The 20970-nt window shown below is 38.8% G+C and overlaps 1 protein-coding gene across 1 annotated transcript in view; it reads right to left on the bottom strand.

Moving 5' to 3' along the window:
* Positions 1–2722: 2722 nt before the first annotated feature.
* The window catches only part of LOC132545177 (fibrillin-1-like), a 56560-nt gene continuing 38312 nt past the window's right edge, over positions 2723–20970 (bottom strand). The window contains exons 12-24 of the mRNA XM_060208852.1: positions 20353–20517; positions 19985–20101; positions 17836–17961; positions 16188–16313; positions 14975–15103; positions 13001–13126; positions 12119–12241; positions 8213–8368; positions 6628–6759; positions 5407–5529; positions 4939–5064; positions 4519–4749; positions 2723–3825 (exon numbers count right to left, since the gene is read on the bottom strand). Of these exons, the coding sequence (XP_060064835.1) occupies positions 3308–3825; positions 4519–4749; positions 4939–5064; positions 5407–5529; positions 6628–6759; positions 8213–8368; positions 12119–12241; positions 13001–13126; positions 14975–15103; positions 16188–16313; positions 17836–17961; positions 19985–20101; positions 20353–20517 (2198 nt within the window). The 3' untranslated portion in view covers positions 2723–3307. The remainder of the gene's footprint in view (positions 3826–4518; positions 4750–4938; positions 5065–5406; positions 5530–6627; positions 6760–8212; positions 8369–12118; positions 12242–13000; positions 13127–14974; positions 15104–16187; positions 16314–17835; positions 17962–19984; positions 20102–20352; positions 20518–20970) is intronic.

Raw genomic sequence — 20970 nt, 5'->3', positions numbered from 1 at the left:
TAAAACAAACATTCTGGTGAAACCAAACATATCCAAAACCTTGAGACATTAATAATGTTTTTACATTACTGAGCCAATTTCTCTCTGGATGAGATGAGATAACGAGGCTTTTTTGATACCATTCTCCGTCTGCAATGATTTCGGCCAGTACTTCATAATTCTCGTTTTACGAATTACTGAAAGTGGTGATCTATCAAGGGGTGTTACATATGGTTAATTCCAAATTTCATTATTGCTACATTGTTTATATAAGTAAACCATGAATAATCAAGCGGTACCCTTTCCATCCCAAACAACATGATCAAACAATTAAGTCTCCGATGCAAAATCATAAAAAGGCATTTTGCACAAGGACATATATATTACAGAGGGATAATGGATGTTTTTTCTGGTATTAGCTTTCGTGTTTGTTCGTTGAGTCGTGCAGACCTTCCATTTGTTACTTACCTGTGTCCCATTCACTACAAAATATATGCGGTCTTTGTACTGACCGGTCTGACCAGGGCCAATTTGTCGAACAGTGAAAAGGGAATCTCATTTTCGAAACAAAAATAATACTAATAAATTAAAACGGCGAATCATAAAAATGACATTGGTCAAACGGAAAATTATTGAACTTTAAATGTCACGGAATTACAAATTACTTTCTTCAATAAACATTTTGTTTTTAAAAAATCCAAAGTAAACGGAAAGAATTGTCACGAAAGTCAGCGCGATCAATTTGAAAATTGAGATTTCTACTATAATGTTGGTCTTGAAAGATTAGTAAGGAACTCGTGGAGAAAAGTGGTATATAAACACAGCAAGGCTAATTACCTCTAATTGGTATAGTGTTTCAATTCAGTATATTTCAGCATACAGAAAATATCAATTTATACGTTATTATTAGCACGTTTCGAGATAATCATAATAATCAGATATCAAAATTTATTATAGATACAAACATGCATTTTCTAGCATTTGGTTGAACTAGAAAAAAGTAGAAAAACACAGTCTTAAATCCCTCTATACGTTCTGATTTTACCTGAGATGGTTGACTTTCAAGATTTGGTTAAAAGAATATTAAATTATGTAACATCTAGTATATAATACATCATTACATTGGATTTATTGATGTTTTAGGACACAGTGCAGTCTTCATGGTCTTGTTGTAGTGTGAAGGGGGTTTAACTTCTAAGTGTTACCTATGTATGGTTTAGTATATACATATCAAATTCCTATGATATTAACCAGTAGTATTACTATTACAATCTAAACGGCCTGTCAACACATTAAAGGTCATTAGGTTAACCGATGTAAGCCACAGCGATCAAACTTACCCAGTATCTAAAATGAATTAATTACATAGTTAGTTGCACTTCCGCTGATCTTTACCACACATTTGGTCCTTGGAATCATTAAAGAGTTCTAGAATGATGATATAGTTAAATGTTGACGTTCTTCTTATTTTAAACATACGGTTGTTGAACGGCTGGTTAGAGATAATGGGAACATCCAGAACTGATTCTGTGGCATCCGTTATTCCTCCGCCTTGCGCCAACTTACCGATTTCTTCACAACCGCAAAATATGTAATGATATTTGGCAAACAGCTCGACTCCTTTTAAAGTAACATGGACCAAATCACCAAACGACATTTCTGAGGAAAGGACTTCCAAGCTTAATGACCTAGAGCCTGTTTCAAGGTCAGAGGGGTCAGAACTTACGAACAACTTCTCTATTACCAATAAAAGCAATGTAACATTATGTTGCTTTAACATATAGAAAGATAAAACACAGAAATGAATGTTGCTTTACTTGGTCAGTACTTCAAGAAATGAGAATTTGGCGATCTACTGCTAATGATCGATAGCGAAGTTAATGTGACGTTGACGTTTTGTGTTTATATGTTGTGACGTCATGATATTGGTTGGCGTTATACGCTGGATACTTGGAAGAAAAAGAAATTTTAATTCAGACCAATTTCATTTGTTTAAAATCATATTTATGTTGAGTAAAAATGAAAAGTATGTACAACAAATCAAGGAAAGCGAACATTTTGTCATAGTGCTTAGGGTTAGGGTAAAGTGCGGAGTACCTATGCTCCATGCCTTTCGCTTTCGGCTGGAACAAGTCCTGGGATCCCCTCCTGGGCGTGCAAGAATTGTTGTATTGACCACATTTTTAATAATACGAATTATGGCAAAATCATTTGGAAAGAACGAAGTATTATCACTGATGTATTTCATTGTGGTAAAATGAACGTGATAAAATGTTTGGCGACAATTTTTATTTTACCTAAATTTTAAGGAACCTTCCCTTCCTTGAATATTGTGGGACTAACTAGTTCATCCTTTCGGACAATCTCTGCACTATTGTGGTCTGCACAAGTGGAGAAGCGTCATGGCGAACGAGACTTTTTGTTGCTTTGTCCGCCAAGTTGCTACTCGCCATTGGGCGAAACGTTACTGGAAATTTCCCGTCAGTTTCACAACTTCATGACTGACAGCTTGTGTAATTTTTCACTTTTTTCGCATTTTTAAAACACAGTATATGGCCAATTGGCCATTTTTTCGTAATCTTGCCCTGCCCCCTTTAAAAAAGGCAAGGGCATTAATATGAAGATATTCTTCAGTCTAAAATATATTGCAATTGTTTGTGGGCCTATTTTCAATGACAATACCCAACACCGAAAAATATAACTCATAGATGAACTAGGAAATTGACAAAGACATAGCGATGTATGGATTGTTCAATGTGTATTTACAAACAAACAATACGATATATCATATCACAAAGTCAACAGCAGTGGTAAATAGGAAGTGGGTAAACATGTGACAACTATTACAAATATAAAACAAGTGGATATAGTCAGTAGAGAGATGAGTAAGGTATCTCCGGCGTCTACACTGACTTAAAATTCTCATATATACTAAGTAATGATAAATGACAATATTACGATACGACTGAGGAATAAAAATACTAAGAATCCTTGGCATGTGCCTTTGCCCGATACAGGTTCAATACCGGAAGTAATTTCATCATTAACAGCAATAATACCGGAAGTAACTTCATCATTAACAGCAATAATACTGGAAGTAATGTCATCATTAACAGCAATAATACCGGAAGTAATGTCAATATTGATACCAAACTACCGGACTTACTCTCTCGATTTTGTTATGTCGGGTAAAAGTCAAATAACATTTATGTAAAATGTTATGTAAAACTTCACTCGTGTCTCTTGATAAAATTGTTATGACGTCATCACACAGCACAAAAATGCAGTAAACTGACATGATGTACATTGTATTACATGAAAAGTATCGTCACCGTCTCGGCTCCAACTCTGTTACCATGGTATCATTCGATCTCTGACACTGTTTCACCATGACGACATTAGCCATATATGGAACAAGATCTTCTGGACAGAGTTTGCACATGTCCTTTCCCATCTGCAGCTGGTAGTAGCCTATATCGCACTCTTGACATTCTGTTTGTCCTACCTGGTCTTGGTAGGTCCCCACTGGACAGTACTTGCACGACGTCTGGGAGGTTAGGTGATTGTACTGTCCGGTGCGACATGGCTTGCAAGCCACGCCTCCACTCTCGTCCATGTACGTGCCTGGCGGACACGGGACACACAGGGTTTGTTTGAGACGGTCTTGGTACGTACCGACCCTGCAGTACTTACACTGAAGTTGTCCAAATTGGTCCTGATAGGTACCTGGTAGGCAATGCTTACAGCCTCTCTGATTTTGTTCGTTCTGGAAACTTCCTGGGGAACACTGCATGCACCCAGCGTACACGTCATCCGATGAACGGAAGGTCCCCCTTGCACACGACACTTTGGTGTATAAAAAGAATATTAAAATAACATGCGTTGTCTTATAATTAGTCCTATAAAACTAGCTTTATGATACTTCCGGTGAAGGGCTAGTTATCCACACTACCAGAGTAATCGGATTGTACTTTTTACACAGGAAACAAAATAACATGACTACTTTTGATTAATATTGGGGGGAGGGTGGGGATGTTACGACTAATATGTTTTCTATCTCTGACATTTGAGAGCAATAGGAAACAATTGGCGAGGTTTTGAATTGATATTTGAAATATACATAAAATTATGAAATATACAAAAGCTACCTAAATCGTAAACTACTAACATTGAGTCAAGATGGACAAGAGAAATGCAAAAGAGAATCAAACAATTCAACAAGAGAGTGTTCCTTACTTATAACGAAATTATTACCTGATAAAGAAGAATATTCAAGAAGAAATACATGCCGAAATCTTCGCCGTCACAAAAGCATTTACATCCTATTTGGCCATGTATGATATCCATTGATTTCTACTTAATATACATATTCATGAGACAGACAATGATGATAGATATCCGATGTCGGGTGTTTTATTTTCTGCTAGTATTCTCGATCTGGGATATATCGACAAAATGCCTTCGTTCCGTAATGTTATTATATTCTAATTATAAAGCACAAGTAATATATATGAGAAATGTCAGAGAGACTCCGCTCACCTGTTACAACAACGTAGAAGGTGCAGCTAACCTCTCCCGACTCCGTGTTGTAGCTGATTACCCGGATGCTACTGTTGCCTACTGGGAAGAGTACACCTGAAGACTCTGCAACCCACGATGGCTCAATGCGCCACTGTCCACTGTACACCATTTCCGGGAGTGCCACCTGTACCAGAGGGACACCATCTGGGACCTCAACGCGTATTTCATCTGGACATGTGGGTACGAGCGCTGACAAAGATGCAGACAATATTGTACAGTGCCACAACCGAAGTTCGTGCCATTACAAGGTCATCAACGACCTCATCGTTAATTCCAAATTCAGATCCTAGTGATACATATTGTAAAACACCTCTCGTGAAAGCCACCAATGGTAATTCACTGGGTCACTAACATATAGTACCTGAGCAGTCTACTCACCAATACATGTATGACGGTCGGCTGTGAGTCGTGTTCCTGGCTGAGTACATCCACAGATGTAGGATCCCCACGTGTTCTCACACTGGTCTTCACACTGGTGGGCTCCCGTATAGCATTCATTAATGTCTGATATCATATATTGTAACAATACGTTAGTCTCGGGACGAATTGAAAACACCAAACATGGAGCTAAACTTGAGATCACAGTATTAAGTGTTAGATACGTTTAACGAAATAAAAAACAACATATTAATAGCTTTTATTTATATGTAATTGATATATAATTTTTCAATATCATGTTTACAAGTTTTGTATATTATAGTTATAATTCTGGAACTAATTTCAACAAAGATCATGAAACATTTATTACACATTCAAAAGGTTGGTATATAATTTAAAAATGAATACTAATAACAATTAAAATTAAAAATTAAAAATTACTTAGATAGTACAGAGAAGTATACATACCTGTACAGTACTTGTTGTCCCAGTGAAGTTTAAATCCATCTCTACAGGCACATTTATAAGATCCTTCGAGGTTGATGCATATCTCGGCACAGTAGTGATTGCTGTACAGGCATTCGTCAATATCTGTCCAATGAGAACTTGAATAACATCATACTGTACATACACCCAGTAATATCAGTCTAATTAGACACCTTAATACGTCATACAAACACGTGTCACAGGACCAGAAACATATCACCAAACAAGACAAGAAACATATCGTCAGACAAGACAAGACACGTATCGACAAACAGGACAAGAAACGTATCGTCAAACAGGACAAGACACGTATCATCAAACAGGAGAAGAAACGTATCGTCAAACAGGACAAGAAACGTATCGTCAAACAGGACAAGACACGTATCGTCAAACAGGACAAGAAACGTATCGTCAAACAGGAGAAGAAATTATCACCAAACAGGACAAGAAACGTATCGTCAGACAAGACAAGACACGTATCGTCAAACAGGACAAGACACGTATCGTCAAACAGGAGAAGAAACGTATCGTCAAACAGGACAAGAAACGTATCGTCAAACAGGACAAGAAACGTATCACCAAACAGGACAAGAAACGTATCGTCAGACAAGACAAGACACGTATCGACAAACAGGACAAGAAACGTATCACCAAACAGGACAAGAAACGTATCGTCAAACAGGAGAAGAAACGTATCGTCAAACAGGACAAGAAACGTATCGTCAAACAGGACAAGACACGTATCGTCAAACAGGACAAGAAACGTATCACCAAACAGGACAAGAAACGTATCGTCAAACAGGAGAAGAAACGTATCGTCAAACAGGACAAGACAAGAAACGTATCGTCAAACAGGACAAGACACGTATCGTCAAACAGGACAAGAAACGTATCACCAAACAGGACAAGAAACGTATCGTCAAACAGGACAAGAAACGTATCGTCAAACAGGACAAGAAACGTATCGTCAAACAGGACAAGACACGTATCGTCAAACAGGACAAGAAACGTATCACCAAACAGGACAAGAAACGTATCGTCAAACAGGACAAGAAACGTATCGTCAAACAGGACAAGAAACGTATCGTCAAACAGGACAAGAAACGTATCGTCAAACAGGAGAAGAAACAGAAAGCAGGAAATTAAAAAAATTGATGACACCATTCCATTCATACACTATGATATTGCTATATACTGTTTCACCTGTACAATTCTTCCTGTCTTTGTGCAGATTAAAGCCTTTATGACATGCGCAGTAGGCCGATCCTTTTGTATTTACACAGATCTGGTTACAGCCAAAGTTGTCTTCCTCATCTTCGTCACATTCGTTAATATCTGCAAACCATGAAAAGGTAAAGGTAAACTGTAAAGAGTCAAAACGATCGAAAAATCACGCACAACAAAGACACAGAACCACCTAATTTTAATCAATACTGTCGACTGAGATCCTACATAGTGTTCAATGTTTCAGTGCTATATTGTATATAATTGTTACATGTATGTTTCTATTGTGTTGGTTACATAGTTAGTGTTATTGATACCATACTACAGAAGTAACATTGTATCGTTTCAGTATATGTTAGGTATGGTTTGGATTCCCACACTTTTGATCCTAGCTTCATCACAGTGGTAGGATACAGTTCTACTACTTAATTTTCAAGCACTTTACCTACTATTTATGAAGACATCAGAAACGCGTCAATATTTTGATAGTGTTACAATAATGACTGCATCAAACGTTGACACTGAGACTGCTGGGAGTTTGACTGTGCTGGGAGACATTTCAGTTACTGGGGTTTGTAGTAACCCTGTATGATACCTAAATTCTTATAAACGATGACACCAGGGACGAATGAAATACTGCCAATTAGTCGATCAAGTTCAATTTGCTAAAAACGGATACTGGGTGACATTTTAGTCTTCGAATACTTGTTCTTTACAACCTACAAGTCGAACGGACAAAAATGTGAGTCATAAAAGTCTATGAGTATATCTTCATACAAGTTTAGACGCTGTATTCCAACAGAAAGATGCCTCATATTCACCATTACAAAGTATGTTTCTTGTGCAATCTTTTATCAGATACATTAATATCTCTACAAAACCACTTCCGGTTGTATCTTCAGAATAACACATGACTAGCTTCACGTGACACACAAATATATATACTGAAGTATACATCTAATTATACAAAAAATACAGGCCCATCATTAGAAAATTTTGGAAAGTAAAGACGTAGTGATCAGCATCTTCGCCACCACCTGGATAAATCACAGTCAACCACTATGGTAATGTACGGCCCAATTTTGAAGTATTGTCTAGATTATTCCATAAACTGATGGAGGACGGAAAAAACATATTTTTCATATATCAATGTACAGACACATACCAAAACAACCACTTTCTGTTACATCTTCTTTAAAAATAGCATTTACATTGTATATAGAAACGTACCTCTCAAATAATCGGTTGTACCAGCTTATATTAAGAATTGAAGGGAAAACTTTCCTCTATAATTACCACTTCCGGTCGTATTTTAGTATAATACGTTATACAGTTACCTACATCAACGATAACCACTTCCGGTCGTATTTTATTATAACACGTTATACAGTAACCTATATCAACAATAACCACTTCCGGTCTTGTTTTAGTACAGTCTACAGATACCTACCTCATTAATGACCGTTTCCGGTTGTAATTTAGTACAGTACAGTCTACAGATACTTACCTCATCAATGACCATTTTCGGTTGTAATTTAGTACAGCACAGTCTACAGATACCTACCTCTGCAAAAGCCACTGCCCGTTGAATCTTCAGTATAACCTTCTATACAGATACAGTCGGCGCGGTCTGCTTTGCCCGTGCCATTGGTGGTGGACATCTCCGGACAATCCACACATTGGTCAGTCTCATTATCGTGGTACTGACCAATATCACATCCTGTACAAAGACAATCAATCACTAACGCAAACATGTTGAAATACAGTATAAGATTCTAGAATGTAAATTGCAAGATAATTACATACGATGTAAGTCATAATATTTTTGTATTGCGATTGTATTGCATTCACACTGAGTTGAAGGCTAGGAGATAATGGCCATCTGTGCCAGAAGCTGTAGTGATACTAGATTTAAGACTGGATACTGATTCAATACCTATGCAACAGCTTACAAGTATATACGAGAGCTGATTGATAAATAGTGAGCCTTGCATTGAAGAAGTTAAGCAGGGATGTCCTTTTACAGCTCTACTATTTCCTGATTTTTAAGACTGTGTGCCCAAAGACTTGTGTCATTTGGTCAGTTTATGTCGAAAAAGTAACAAGTAAACAAGGCAAGTGACTTTTGCAAAATTGACAAGAAATATCAGTGATTAAATGACTGCATAAGAAAGGTCTAGCAACTAAGGATATTCATACTGATATAATGCCCCTTCATATACTACAGTGAAAATGTGAGAGACTGAATTTAAGCTTCGCAGGCAGAGCCTTGGGGATGACGTCCGTCCTGGTAGAGATGTCGCTGTCGCAACCCCGGATGGGTCAATGCATTCTATTGCTATGGCTGACAGGCGAGTTACAGATAAATATATAGCCATTACAGTTGAGGTTTCATAGGAAAGAGTACATTCCATACTCACGGAAGATCTCTCTATGAGAAAGCTTTCAGCACGTTGGGTATCAAGAGTTCTGACAGTAGATCAGAAGAACGCCATGTGGATTTTGTCGCGAAATAATCTTAACCTTTTAGAGGCACATCCCGCTAATTTTCTACAGAAGATTGTGACTATGGATGAAATGTTGGTTCATCATTTCACCCCATAGGCCAAACAACTGTTTAAACTATGGAAGCACCCTGATTCACCCCTCTAAAAAGGCAAAGACTATTCCATCTGTTGGAAAGGTTATGGTCTTTATTTTCAGGGATGCTGATGGTATTCTGGTGGTAGATTATCTGCAAAAGGGACAAATAATCAATGGGACATATTATGCATCACTTCTTAGGCAGTAGAGAGAACTCAAGCGCGGCGAAAAACTCAGTAAAGGCGTGTTGTTCCACCAGGACAATGCCCATGTTCACAGGTCTGTCATTGCTAAGGCTGCCATTAACGATTGTGGCTTTGAATTAATTGAGCATCCAACTTATTCGCCTTATCTCGCTCCTTTAGAATTCCTAAATAGAAAATAGGTAATTTCCGGTACCCACTGAACGGTCAAGAAAATTACTTTAAAAGTGGCATTGAGGCCCTTAAACATCGGTGGCAAAAGTGTATAGATACTGAAGGGGATTATGTTGAAAAATAATGCAATATGTCTGCCAAAAGTAAAAAAAAATCTTAAATATGAGGCTCATAACTTATCAATCAGCCCTCGTATCTTCAACTATAAATGAATAACACCAATACCAACGCCGGGATTACCTCCCTTTCATCAATGGCTGTTTATCAATGTAACATGTGATAACTCGTTATATTGAATTATCTTCTGTAAATATTCCTATGCTTCTACTTGTTCTATATATCTAACTTAAATTCATCTATTTACAACCAAAGAAGATTTCTATAACCTGTTATCTGATCCGTATGTTTGAATTTGTATCATAGAATTTTGATGAAATGAAGATGTATTTCTCTACGTATACCCATCATCTATTTCAAGGGGCAGACGTTGGAATAGTACACAAATCAATATTATCACTCTTAATTTGTTCAAAACAAATAGCAAGCAATGTTAACGTATATAGAATAACAGTTTATCCATAACAATAAGAAAATACCAACATGTCAACATAATCATTATCAAAACTCAGATTTAACAAAACCAGGGGAAAATATGGACAAAAGAATTTTAGTGAAGTGAAAACATTAAGCAAACAGAACAATGGCATTTGATATTTACAATAATTTTGAAAGAAGTTGAAAGGTGCTATTCACTTTTGTGTCTTTTGAACAATCTGAAATTTGATACAGACCTTCCTTTACGTAACCCTGTCCATACTTACCCCGACATCCATACAGACCTTCCTTTACGTAACACTCTCCATACTTACCCTGACATCCATGCAGACCTTCCTTTACCTAACCCTGTCCAAACTTACCCCGGCATCCATACAGACCTTCCTTTACGTAACCCTGTCCATACTTACCCTGATATCCATACAGACCTTCCTTTACGTAACCCTGTCCATACTTACCCTGACATCCATACAGACCTTCCTTTACCTAACCCTGTCCATACTTACCCCGACATCCATACAGACCTTCCTTTACGTAACCCTGTCCATACTTACCCCGACATCCATACAGACCTTCCTTTACATAACCCTGTCCATACTTACCCCGACATCCATACAGACCTTCCTTTACCTAACCCTGTCCATACTTACCTCGACATCCATACAGACCTTCCTTTACCTAACCCTGTCCATACTTACCCCGGCATCCATACAGACTTTCCTTTACCTTACCCTTCCTTTATGTAACCCTGTCCATACTTACCCCGACATCCACACAGACCTTCCTTTACCTAACCCTGTCCATACTTACCCTGACATCCATACAGACTTTCCTTTACCTTACCCTGTCCATACTTACCCTGACATCCATACAGACCTTCCTTTACCTAACCCTGTCCATACTTACCCTGACATCCATACAGACCTTCCTTTACGTAACCCTGTCCATACTTACCCCGACATCCATACAGACCTTCCTTTACGTTAGCCTGTCCATACTTACCCCGACATCCATACAGACCTTCCTTTACGTAACCCTGTCCATACTTACCCCGACATCCATACAGACCTTCCTTTACGTAACCCTGTCCATACTTACCCTGACATCTATACAGACCTTCCTTTAGCTAACCCTGTCCATACTTACCCCGACATCCACACAGACCTTCCTTTACCTAACCCTGTCCATACTTACCCTGACATCCATACAGACTTTCCTTTACCTAACCCTGTCCATACAGACCTTACCCTGACATCCATTACCTAACCCTGTCCACATCCATACAGACCTTCCTTTACGTAACCCTGTCCATACTGACATCCATACAAACCATCCTTTACGTAACCCTGTCCATACTTACCCCGACATCCATACAGACCTTCCTTTACGTAACCCTGTCCATACTTACCCCGACATCCATACAGACCTTCCTTTACGTAACCCTGTCCATACTTACCCCGGCATCCATACAGACTTTCCTTTACCTTACCCTGTCCATACTTACCCTGACATCCATACAGACCTTCCTTTACCTAACCCTGTCCATACTTACCCCGACATCCATACAGACCTTCCTTTACGTAACCCTGTCCATACTTACCCCGACATCCATACAGACCTTCCTTTACGTAACCTGTCCATACTTACCCCGACATCCATACAGACCTTCCTTTACGTAACCCTGTCCATACTTACGTAACCCTGTCCATACTTACCCCGACATCCATACAGACCTTCCTTTACCTAATCCTGTCCATACTTACTCCGACATCCATACAGACCTTCCTTTATGTAACCCTGTCCATACTTTCTCCGACATCCATACAGACCTTCCTTTACGTAACACTCTCCATACTTACCCCGATATCCATACAGACCTTCCCTTATGTAACCCTGTCCATATTTACCCCGACATCCATACAGACCTTCCTTTACTTAACCCTGTCCATACTTACCCCGACATCCATACAGACCTTCCTTTACGTAACCCTGGTTACAGAGACAGTCGTACCCCTGCTGACGGTTGACACATATTTGGTCACATTCATGAGTGGTGTTGGATAAACACTCGTCTAAGTCTGAAACACATCAACTCACAAAAATTACTTTGTTTACTGAGAATGTCCGCCCTTCTTGTTTACAAACAAATTTTTAAAAACATAGAAAAATATTTAAATGATCAACGTCATTTCAGCACAAATCAATCTACTTTTATTTAAATAGAAGGGTCGAACATCAGATAAATATATATGATTGTATAGGGTTATAAACAAGAAACCAAAGAAGAATATTGGTGCCCACCACTGTTTGGTCTCTTATATGTTCCTTAAAAGTGAGATATTTACAATTCTTTTCTCTTTGTCTGTCTTAATCATATGAAATTCTAAAATTCGTCTTAAGAAATGGTTAAAATGATATTTAATTGCATAATCAAAGATGGCCGCCTGTCGTTTCTCTAGTCAGTTCCAAAATCAAACGGGCACAACTAGACCAGGGAGCCCTATATATGAAATTTGAGAAAGCATTACGCAGCACTTCTCAAGATATATGGATAATAAACTTTCATATGCAGAATACAAGATGGCCGCCTGTCAGTCATTTTGCTTTTCAGATTAGTCCCAAATTCACGCGAGCGCTTATGGGAACCAAGGAAAACCTAGATTTGAAATTTGAGGACTATCCATAGGGTATTTCTCAAGAAATAGCGATGACAAGAAGTGTGAACGGACGAACGGACGGATCATGGACCACGAACGCAGGGCGATTTAAATAGCCCACCATTTGATGATCATGAGGTTAGATTTGGATAATGAAAAGCAAGAAAATAAATAGCTCACCTTCACAAGTCCTCTGATCTGGCGCCAGAACGAACCCCGTGGTGTTACAGTGACAGTGATAGGAACCGTGTGTGTTCACGCACAAATCTTCACAGTGGTTCACTCCCTCCATGCATTCGTTAATATCTGTCAACAGCCAATCAAATTAATATTCACTACCTCCATACAATCGTTAATATCTGTCAACAGCCAATCACATTAATTTCACTCCCTCCATACACTCGTTGACATTTGTCAACAGCCAATCAGATCAATGTTCACTTCCTCCGTACACTCGTTAATATGTCAACAGCCAATCAAATCAATGTTCACTCCCTCCATACACTGTCAACAGCTTGTTAAACATTGTGTACCCTTTCCAAACAATTGTTGTCATCTGTTAAGAACCACTGTAAACCTGGACACGATCTCAGGCACTACGAGAGGTGATATCTAACTGGGCACGATCTCAGGCAATACGAGAGTTGATATCTACCTGGAAACAATCTCAGGCAATACGAGAGTTGATATCTACCTGGACACGATCTCAGGTAATACGAGAGTTGATATCTACCTGGACACGATCTCAGGCAATACGAGAGTTGGTACCTACCTGGGTACGATCTCGGGCAATACGAGAGTTGACATATACATGGACACGATGTCAGGCACTTCGAGAGGTGATATCTACCTGGGCACGATCTCGGGCAATACGAATGTTGATATCTACATGGACACGATCTCAGGAACTACGAGAGTTGATATCTACCTGGACACGATCTCAGGCACTACGAGAGGTGATATCTACCTGGGTACGATTTCAGGCAATACGAGAGTTGATATCTACCTGGATACGATCTCAGGCAATACGAGAGTTGATATCTACCTGGACACGATCTCAGGCACTACGTGAGTTGATACCTACCTGGGCACGATCTCAGGCAATACGAGAGTTGATATCTACCTGGACACGATCTCAGGCACTACGAGAGTTGATACCTACCTATGTACGATCTCGGGCAATACGAGAATTGATACCTACCTGGGCACGATCACGGGCAATACGAGAGTTGATATCTACATGGACACGATCTCAGACACTACGAGAGTTGATATCTACCTGGACACGATCTCAGACACTACGAGAGTTGATATCTACCTGGACACGATCTCAGGCACTACGAGAGGTGATATCTACCTGGGCACGATTTCAAGTAATACGAGTGTTGATATCTACCTGGATACGATCTCAGGCAATACGAGAGTTGATATCTACTTGGACACAATCTCGTGCAATACGAGAGTTGATATCTACCTGGACACGATATCAGGCACTACGAGAGGTGATATCTACCTGGGCACGATCTCGGGCAATTCGAGAGTTGATATCTACCTGGACACGATCTCAGGCACTACGATAGGTGATATCTACCTGGGCAAGATCTCTGCGGGGAATAACTCGAAATATTAAGCTTATTACGCAGGAATTGATGCCAGTACTGTTGAAGGACGAGGGACGATTTTGTCGTAGTTAGTCATTTGTTGATATATTGTGTGTTTTTCCTCCAAAACGCAGGGGTCAAAGTGTGTAAATCGTAACATAAATAGATGTGTATTTCTGATATATGGCTGATAATGTATCTGTTTGTCATAGATACACCTTAAACGTCCATTTTCAGGTTATACAGTCACATGGAAGAAAAACGTGGAAGCGCGTTGTCACTTCATTAGATACGTTGACCGGAAGTTATTGTAGGTGTCATTTCCGAAGCATTTGGGAAACGGAAACGTTTTTAATCTCAAAATTATTTATTTTTAACCTGCGTTGACAGCTTTAACGAACACGATGTCCATTCCCCCAAAAATGTTGATACCTACCTGAGCACGATCTCTGGTGCCACGTGAGTCCATACCTACCTGATAACGATCTCTGGTGCTTGGAAAGTTCATACCTACCTGAACAAGATACCTGGTGGCGGGTGAGTTGATGCCTACCTGAGCACGATCTCTTGTCCCAAGAAAGCTTCAGTGCTTGCCCTCCACAGTCGCAGTAAAATGATCCATTTGTGTTGATACACATATCCTCACATAAAGTAAGGGACGAGTTTGCACACTCGTCAATATCTGATAAAGAAGAAGCCGTGTTACAAATAGAGCGAGAGCTGAACTTTAAAAAAAAATTATCCCAGAGATTCATTACTCAGTGAGGATTGATTATTTCTATTTTCGATCGTCTAAAATGCAAAATATTGAGGTGAGTTGAATACAAATGTAAATGATACGTGAATCAATTATAACAAAGTTATGACGCACAAAGTGTTTACGAATTCGACGCGTTTAAACTCAAGGCTAACACTTTCCCTAGCACCTTGGAAGTAAAAATAAAGACAAAAAAGGTTAGTCTCTGAAATGAGGGCAAAATTTAGACAGTAACACCCGGAAGTGTCCCATGATGCCCTGCTGGATAAAGAGCCGCCATTACTCTATTTTATATCTAAAGAGCCCATCACATGGCATAATTTGTTTATGGTCGCGTGACGTCAAAGAAACCATTCGCCAATCATTCATTAATGCCACTGTTTTTTTATATTGATTATGTTTTAACTCCTGAAAAACATTCGGGACTGTTAGAGTATGATCACGTTCATCGGATATCCCACACGTGCTAACATACCTCTCATATTCATTTAATTAAACCCTAATTATATAAGCGATTCCCACGCCTTGTTAAATGTTGTTTGGGAAGTGTGCGTTTATGTTTTGCTAGTGCTTATTAGATGTGGTTGAAAACAGAACCCAACAAAAACTAAAAACCCGCGCATGTTTTCAACAGCTGCCTCACTGAAACTTCCTATAGATCAGACTGACAACTTCCTAGTAATCGGTTGGTTAAAAAATATCTTACCAAGTCTCCCTTCAAGAATTAGTGAAATAAAAACTTACTAAAAGTTAAAAAAAAAAATGCAAACAAATTAGACGAACATATACATTAGAATTCGAAAGTTGTAATGTTGAAAATGCCAGGAGCAGATTTTCGCCATTCGGGATCAATGAACATTTGATATCTAGTTTATCTAATTTCCTGTTAAAGTTACAAAGTAAACAAAAATGTCCTACATGTTTATTTTTGTTTTAGCTTTGAATGATAACATAACGTAATATATATTCGCTGACAAAACGTTTACTCATTTTGCGGTGATGTCCATACCTTCACAAGTATGGTTGTCAGTAGCGAGGACGTAGCCTGGGTAGCATCGACATTCAGCTCCACCTTCCGTGTTGTAACACAACTGACTACAGTTGTTGTTGTCATCCAACAGACACTCGTCAACGTCTTAGACATCACAGGAATTTAGAGAACAGACATACTTATGTTGTTGTAATAGAGATCATTCCCAGAGAGGACACCCCTACATAAGACATCCCCAGATAAGAAATTACTAGGAAAGACATCCCAAGAAAGGAAATTCCGTGAGAGGTCAATCCCGAAGGATACATCCCCAGATAAGATATTCCCTGAAAGGTCATCCCAAGAAAGGAAATTCCCAAAAATGACATCCCCAGAGGAGACATCACCACAGAAGACACTCCCAGAAAGGACATCCCAGAGAGGGAAATCCCTGAGAGGTTGTCTCTGGAGAAGATATCCCATGATCAGACACAGAGACTTTTCCGAGACAGGACATTCCTAGAGAACAATTTCAGAGAGGCCCTTCTCAAAGAGGATATCCCCAGGAAGACATTCCCAGAAAGACATTCCCAGAGAGGACATTCCGAAAAAGGACATCCATTGGGAAGATATTATCAGAGAGGACAATCCCAGACAGCATACATCCCCCGAGCAGCCATTCCAAAAGATTACATTCCCGAGAGGACCTTCCAAGAGAGTACATCTCCGAGAGGACCTTCCAAGAGAGTACATCCCCGAGAAGCCATCCCAAGAGAGCACATCCGCGAGAGGACCTTCCAAGAGAGTACATCCCCGAGAGGACCTCCCAAGAGAGTACATCCCCGAGAGGACCTTCCAAGAGAGTACATCCCGGAGAGGACCTTCCAAGAGAGTACATCCCCGAGAGGACCTTCCAAGAGAGTACATCCCCGAGAGGACCTTCCAAGAGAGTACATCCCCGAGAGGACCTTCCAAGAGAGTACATCCCCGAGAGGACCTCCCAAGAGAGTACATCCCGGAGAGGACCTTCCAAGAAAGTACATCCCCGAGAGGACCTTCCAAGAGAGTACATCTCCGAGAGGACCTTCCAAGAGAGTACATCTCCGAGAGGACCTTCCAAGAGAGTACATCCCCGAGAAGCCATCCCAAGAGAGTATATCCCGGAGAGGACCTTCCAAGAGAGTACATCCCCGAGAGGACCTTCCAAGAGAATTTCATTCCAGAGAGGACATGCTCAGAAGGACATCGGAGAGGACCTTCCAAGAGAGTACATCCCCGAGAGGACCTTCCAAGAGAGTACATCCCCGAGAGGACCTTCCAAGAGAGTACATCTCCGAGAGGACCTTCCAAGAGAGTACATCCTCGAGAGGACCTTCCAAGAGAATTTCTTTCCAGAGAGGACATGCTCAGAAGGACATCCCCACTGATGTCCTTCCCATCTAGTGGTTATTATGACTGAATTAATTGGCGTGTACTTCCTTAATCTGACAAATTAAAACTAATGGATGAATGTTGGAGTGTTTGTTATTTACTATTCTATCTACATATGTTTATTTTTCCGTACATCAACATGAATATCACATACCCATCTTTTAACTTGGAGTATATATATATATATTTCGTTTATCATATACATGGTTTGGAATATATTAACAATACGGAACTTCGCAGAGTTAGCTAATTTTACCATCGCAAGATATGCTGTCGTTGCTCAGCAGGAAACCTGGGGAGGGACATGCGCAGTGGAAAGATCCCAGTGTGTTTACACACGTGACATTACAGCCACCATTGTCATTTCCGCACTCGTCAACATCTGTGAACAGTTGATGAACATATTTTATACCACGATAGGTGGGTGTTATTAAATTTCTACGGTATCGATTAATACTTGCAGTTGTTGCATAAACAAAATATAAGTAATACTTGGAATAAACTGTCAAAGTGTTTTGATTGGTTGACACAGCGAACTTTGACCAGACAGGCGCTTTACACATAGAAATTAAAACGTACAGTAAGTAGGTCGCAACTGTTTTTGTGATATTTTCAAAATTTTCCTGTTTATGGATTTTTATCAAATCATTGCTTTGGAGATAATGGACCCTTTAATTGGTTAGTTATAGATACAGATATTCCAAATATTTTGAACTGCTATTTTTTGCAAATTGTGATATTTCACTAAAATTAAAGCATGTGTTTACACCATAAAAATACCATACACAACAAACACTTGTAGTGTAAACTCTGTTTTGTTATATCTTACACCCCCGAATTTTATCTTACAGTCATATGATATATGAACTCTTGAGAAGAGGGCATAGGATGTGATGAGCCTTTCACCGTTTAACATTTTTTATTGGACTGTATTGATCTTCTGTATACTCGAGAGTGTTTTATCGTAACGTTATAAGTCTAAAGACCCTTTTGGAAATGGTTAAGATTTGTAAAATTCTACATTACCTGAAAGATGCTGGTCTATATAATAGACTATGACATACCATTTTAATCTTTTGTGTTAATATACCCATTTAAGATTTTTAACATTTGACTTACCTTTTGGTTTGTTTAATGTTATTTCGTTTTGGATCGCTGTGTGTTTTACCGTTTGATGGCCCTAATGACCTTTTATGTGTTGACGGGCCGTTAAGAATGTAATGATAATAATAATAATAATAATAATATAACGACGTATTTTTGTGACAGCATTCCATCTCTGTTCGTTAGTGATCACCCCTGCCAACAGCTGTCCGTTTTGTTACAATTATAACATTTTTAGAGAATTGAGAAGTGAAAAAACGTCAATATTTGTGTAACAGGAGAAAATTATTTTTAAAATATAATTCTTATATTTTCCCTTACTAACAGACATTCTCTGTTCACACTAACGCTTTTAGAATAAATGTTCGCCTTTTATTACAACGTAGGGGTATTGTACTTGGATATCAAGAAAAAACGTAATGTGACAATGCTAAGTTTTCATTTGATTTAAGGTTTAAACTGCATAGCAACAAAAAATTTAAAATGTTCCAAAATTACTTCATTTGTTTATTTGACCATCCTCGAGTATAAACTTTTGGATGTTAGGATAGAAAAAAAATCGAGGATACTTTTCATGATTGAAAACGATGGAGTCTCCATGTTTCGGCTTTAACGATTGTCATCTAAATAGACAGTGTTTCTAAGAAACAAGCTAAAATATTTGTTTTCGGGTCGTAAAAATACGGGAAAGTGATTCACAAAATCAGAATTCACGAAAGTGAAATCCGTGATTTGTGGTGATAATTCATGGAAAATTAACTTGGAGTCTACTCAAGACTTAAAAAGTTTTACTCAACAGAATAACCTTAGCAATCAGAAAACGTTGAAATTGTTAAGCTGTCGACCGAATCACGCCGTCAACTACACAGTCAAAACAGTAATCCACAAGCATTTTTTTTCTAAACGTCATAAAAATCGCCCTTTTTTGAGTTAAGTGCAACTCACAAAGTGTATAAGGACACAAAAATCCGCGATATTACGTAAGAATTAATTTTCTTTTAAATTGAATTATGCCTTTCTTCCGGTCAAACGTCAAAGGAGTCTGGCTAAAGGATGGTAATATCCATTGACATCTAACTGAGTTAACACACGGAAACCACTCGGCAAACCATCAGTTGAATTATGAATCGATATTAACGAATAGGCTGAAGATATATACAAGATACAAATGCAAACTTAATTTGATCAAAATTGATACGCATTTAGCGAATTATCGCATGAAAACTAAAGCGGAACGGAAAGGCGGGCAGAGAACGACGTTGAATCCATGAACAGTTTTCAGCTTTTATCAGTTATCTTACCTGTACAGTTTCGTCCGTCCTCCATCAGAAAGTACCCAATAGGACAAACACATGTAAAGCTGCCCACTTCGTTTTGACACTTATATTCACAATTAGCCGTCAAACACTCGTCCACATCTAGAATGAAAACCACGTGGTATCAAAGCGATGTAGGACGACACATCATAAAACATGTGATTGGATGTTGATCGGTTAAGTACCAAACGAGGTATATATTGTAACTGTTTTTTGTTTGTTTTGTTTTTTGTTTTTTTTTGTCTTTAAAGTATCTCTGAAAATTACAAATGTTGTAACTTGTTAAATCACAAAGTATTTTCTCAACAGGATACATTACCTTGTCGAGGTACTTTATGATTAGGATAAATTACCTTGACAAGGAATTTTCTCAGCAGGGCTACCGTCGTATCCAGGTAGACACTGACAGTCCTCCAAGGAGTTTGCTGCCCCAGGTAAGGTCCGCACGACGTGGGAGTTGTTGGGACAGTTCACGCACAGCTTTTCCTGTTCAATGATGTACTGATCGTCTCTGCATTCTAATGGAAGAAACACAAGGCTCTTGCAATCACTAAACCGAATATTCAGTCTCTAAAACAACATTTTACTGCGTCATATTCGGTTTAACAAGTCATAAATATACTAATATTTATCGTGGAACTAAAAAAAAGTAATATGTGTACTTACTCCAATAGATCAAATATTAGTTACAATTCTTTCTTTCAGAATACACAATTGTATATCTTAACCGAAATTGAACTGCTTTCAAGAATGAATGCATTCTTATGTTAAAATCCTCAAGAATGTTGGCATTACTGTTACCATGGGTTAAGAAACTATTTCTCAAAGAATATCAATATGTAAATATCAAAATATCAAGTTATTACCGGCCAAGCGTACGAATACATTATTTATATGTACTCGTACAGTTCCAGTATTTATCGTGAACCACGCACGTGTATATGTGCTCGTACAGTTCCAGTACTGATCGT

Source organism: Ylistrum balloti, unplaced genomic scaffold (assembly GCF_031769215.1).
Source record: "Ylistrum balloti isolate Yb309-2 unplaced genomic scaffold, AGI_CSIRO_Ybal_v1 Utg369830, whole genome shotgun sequence".
NCBI lineage: Eukaryota > Metazoa > Mollusca > Bivalvia > Pectinida > Pectinidae > Ylistrum > Ylistrum balloti.
The sequence above is the reverse complement of the archived record's forward strand: the minus strand, read 5'-3'. Positions and strand labels throughout refer to the sequence as shown.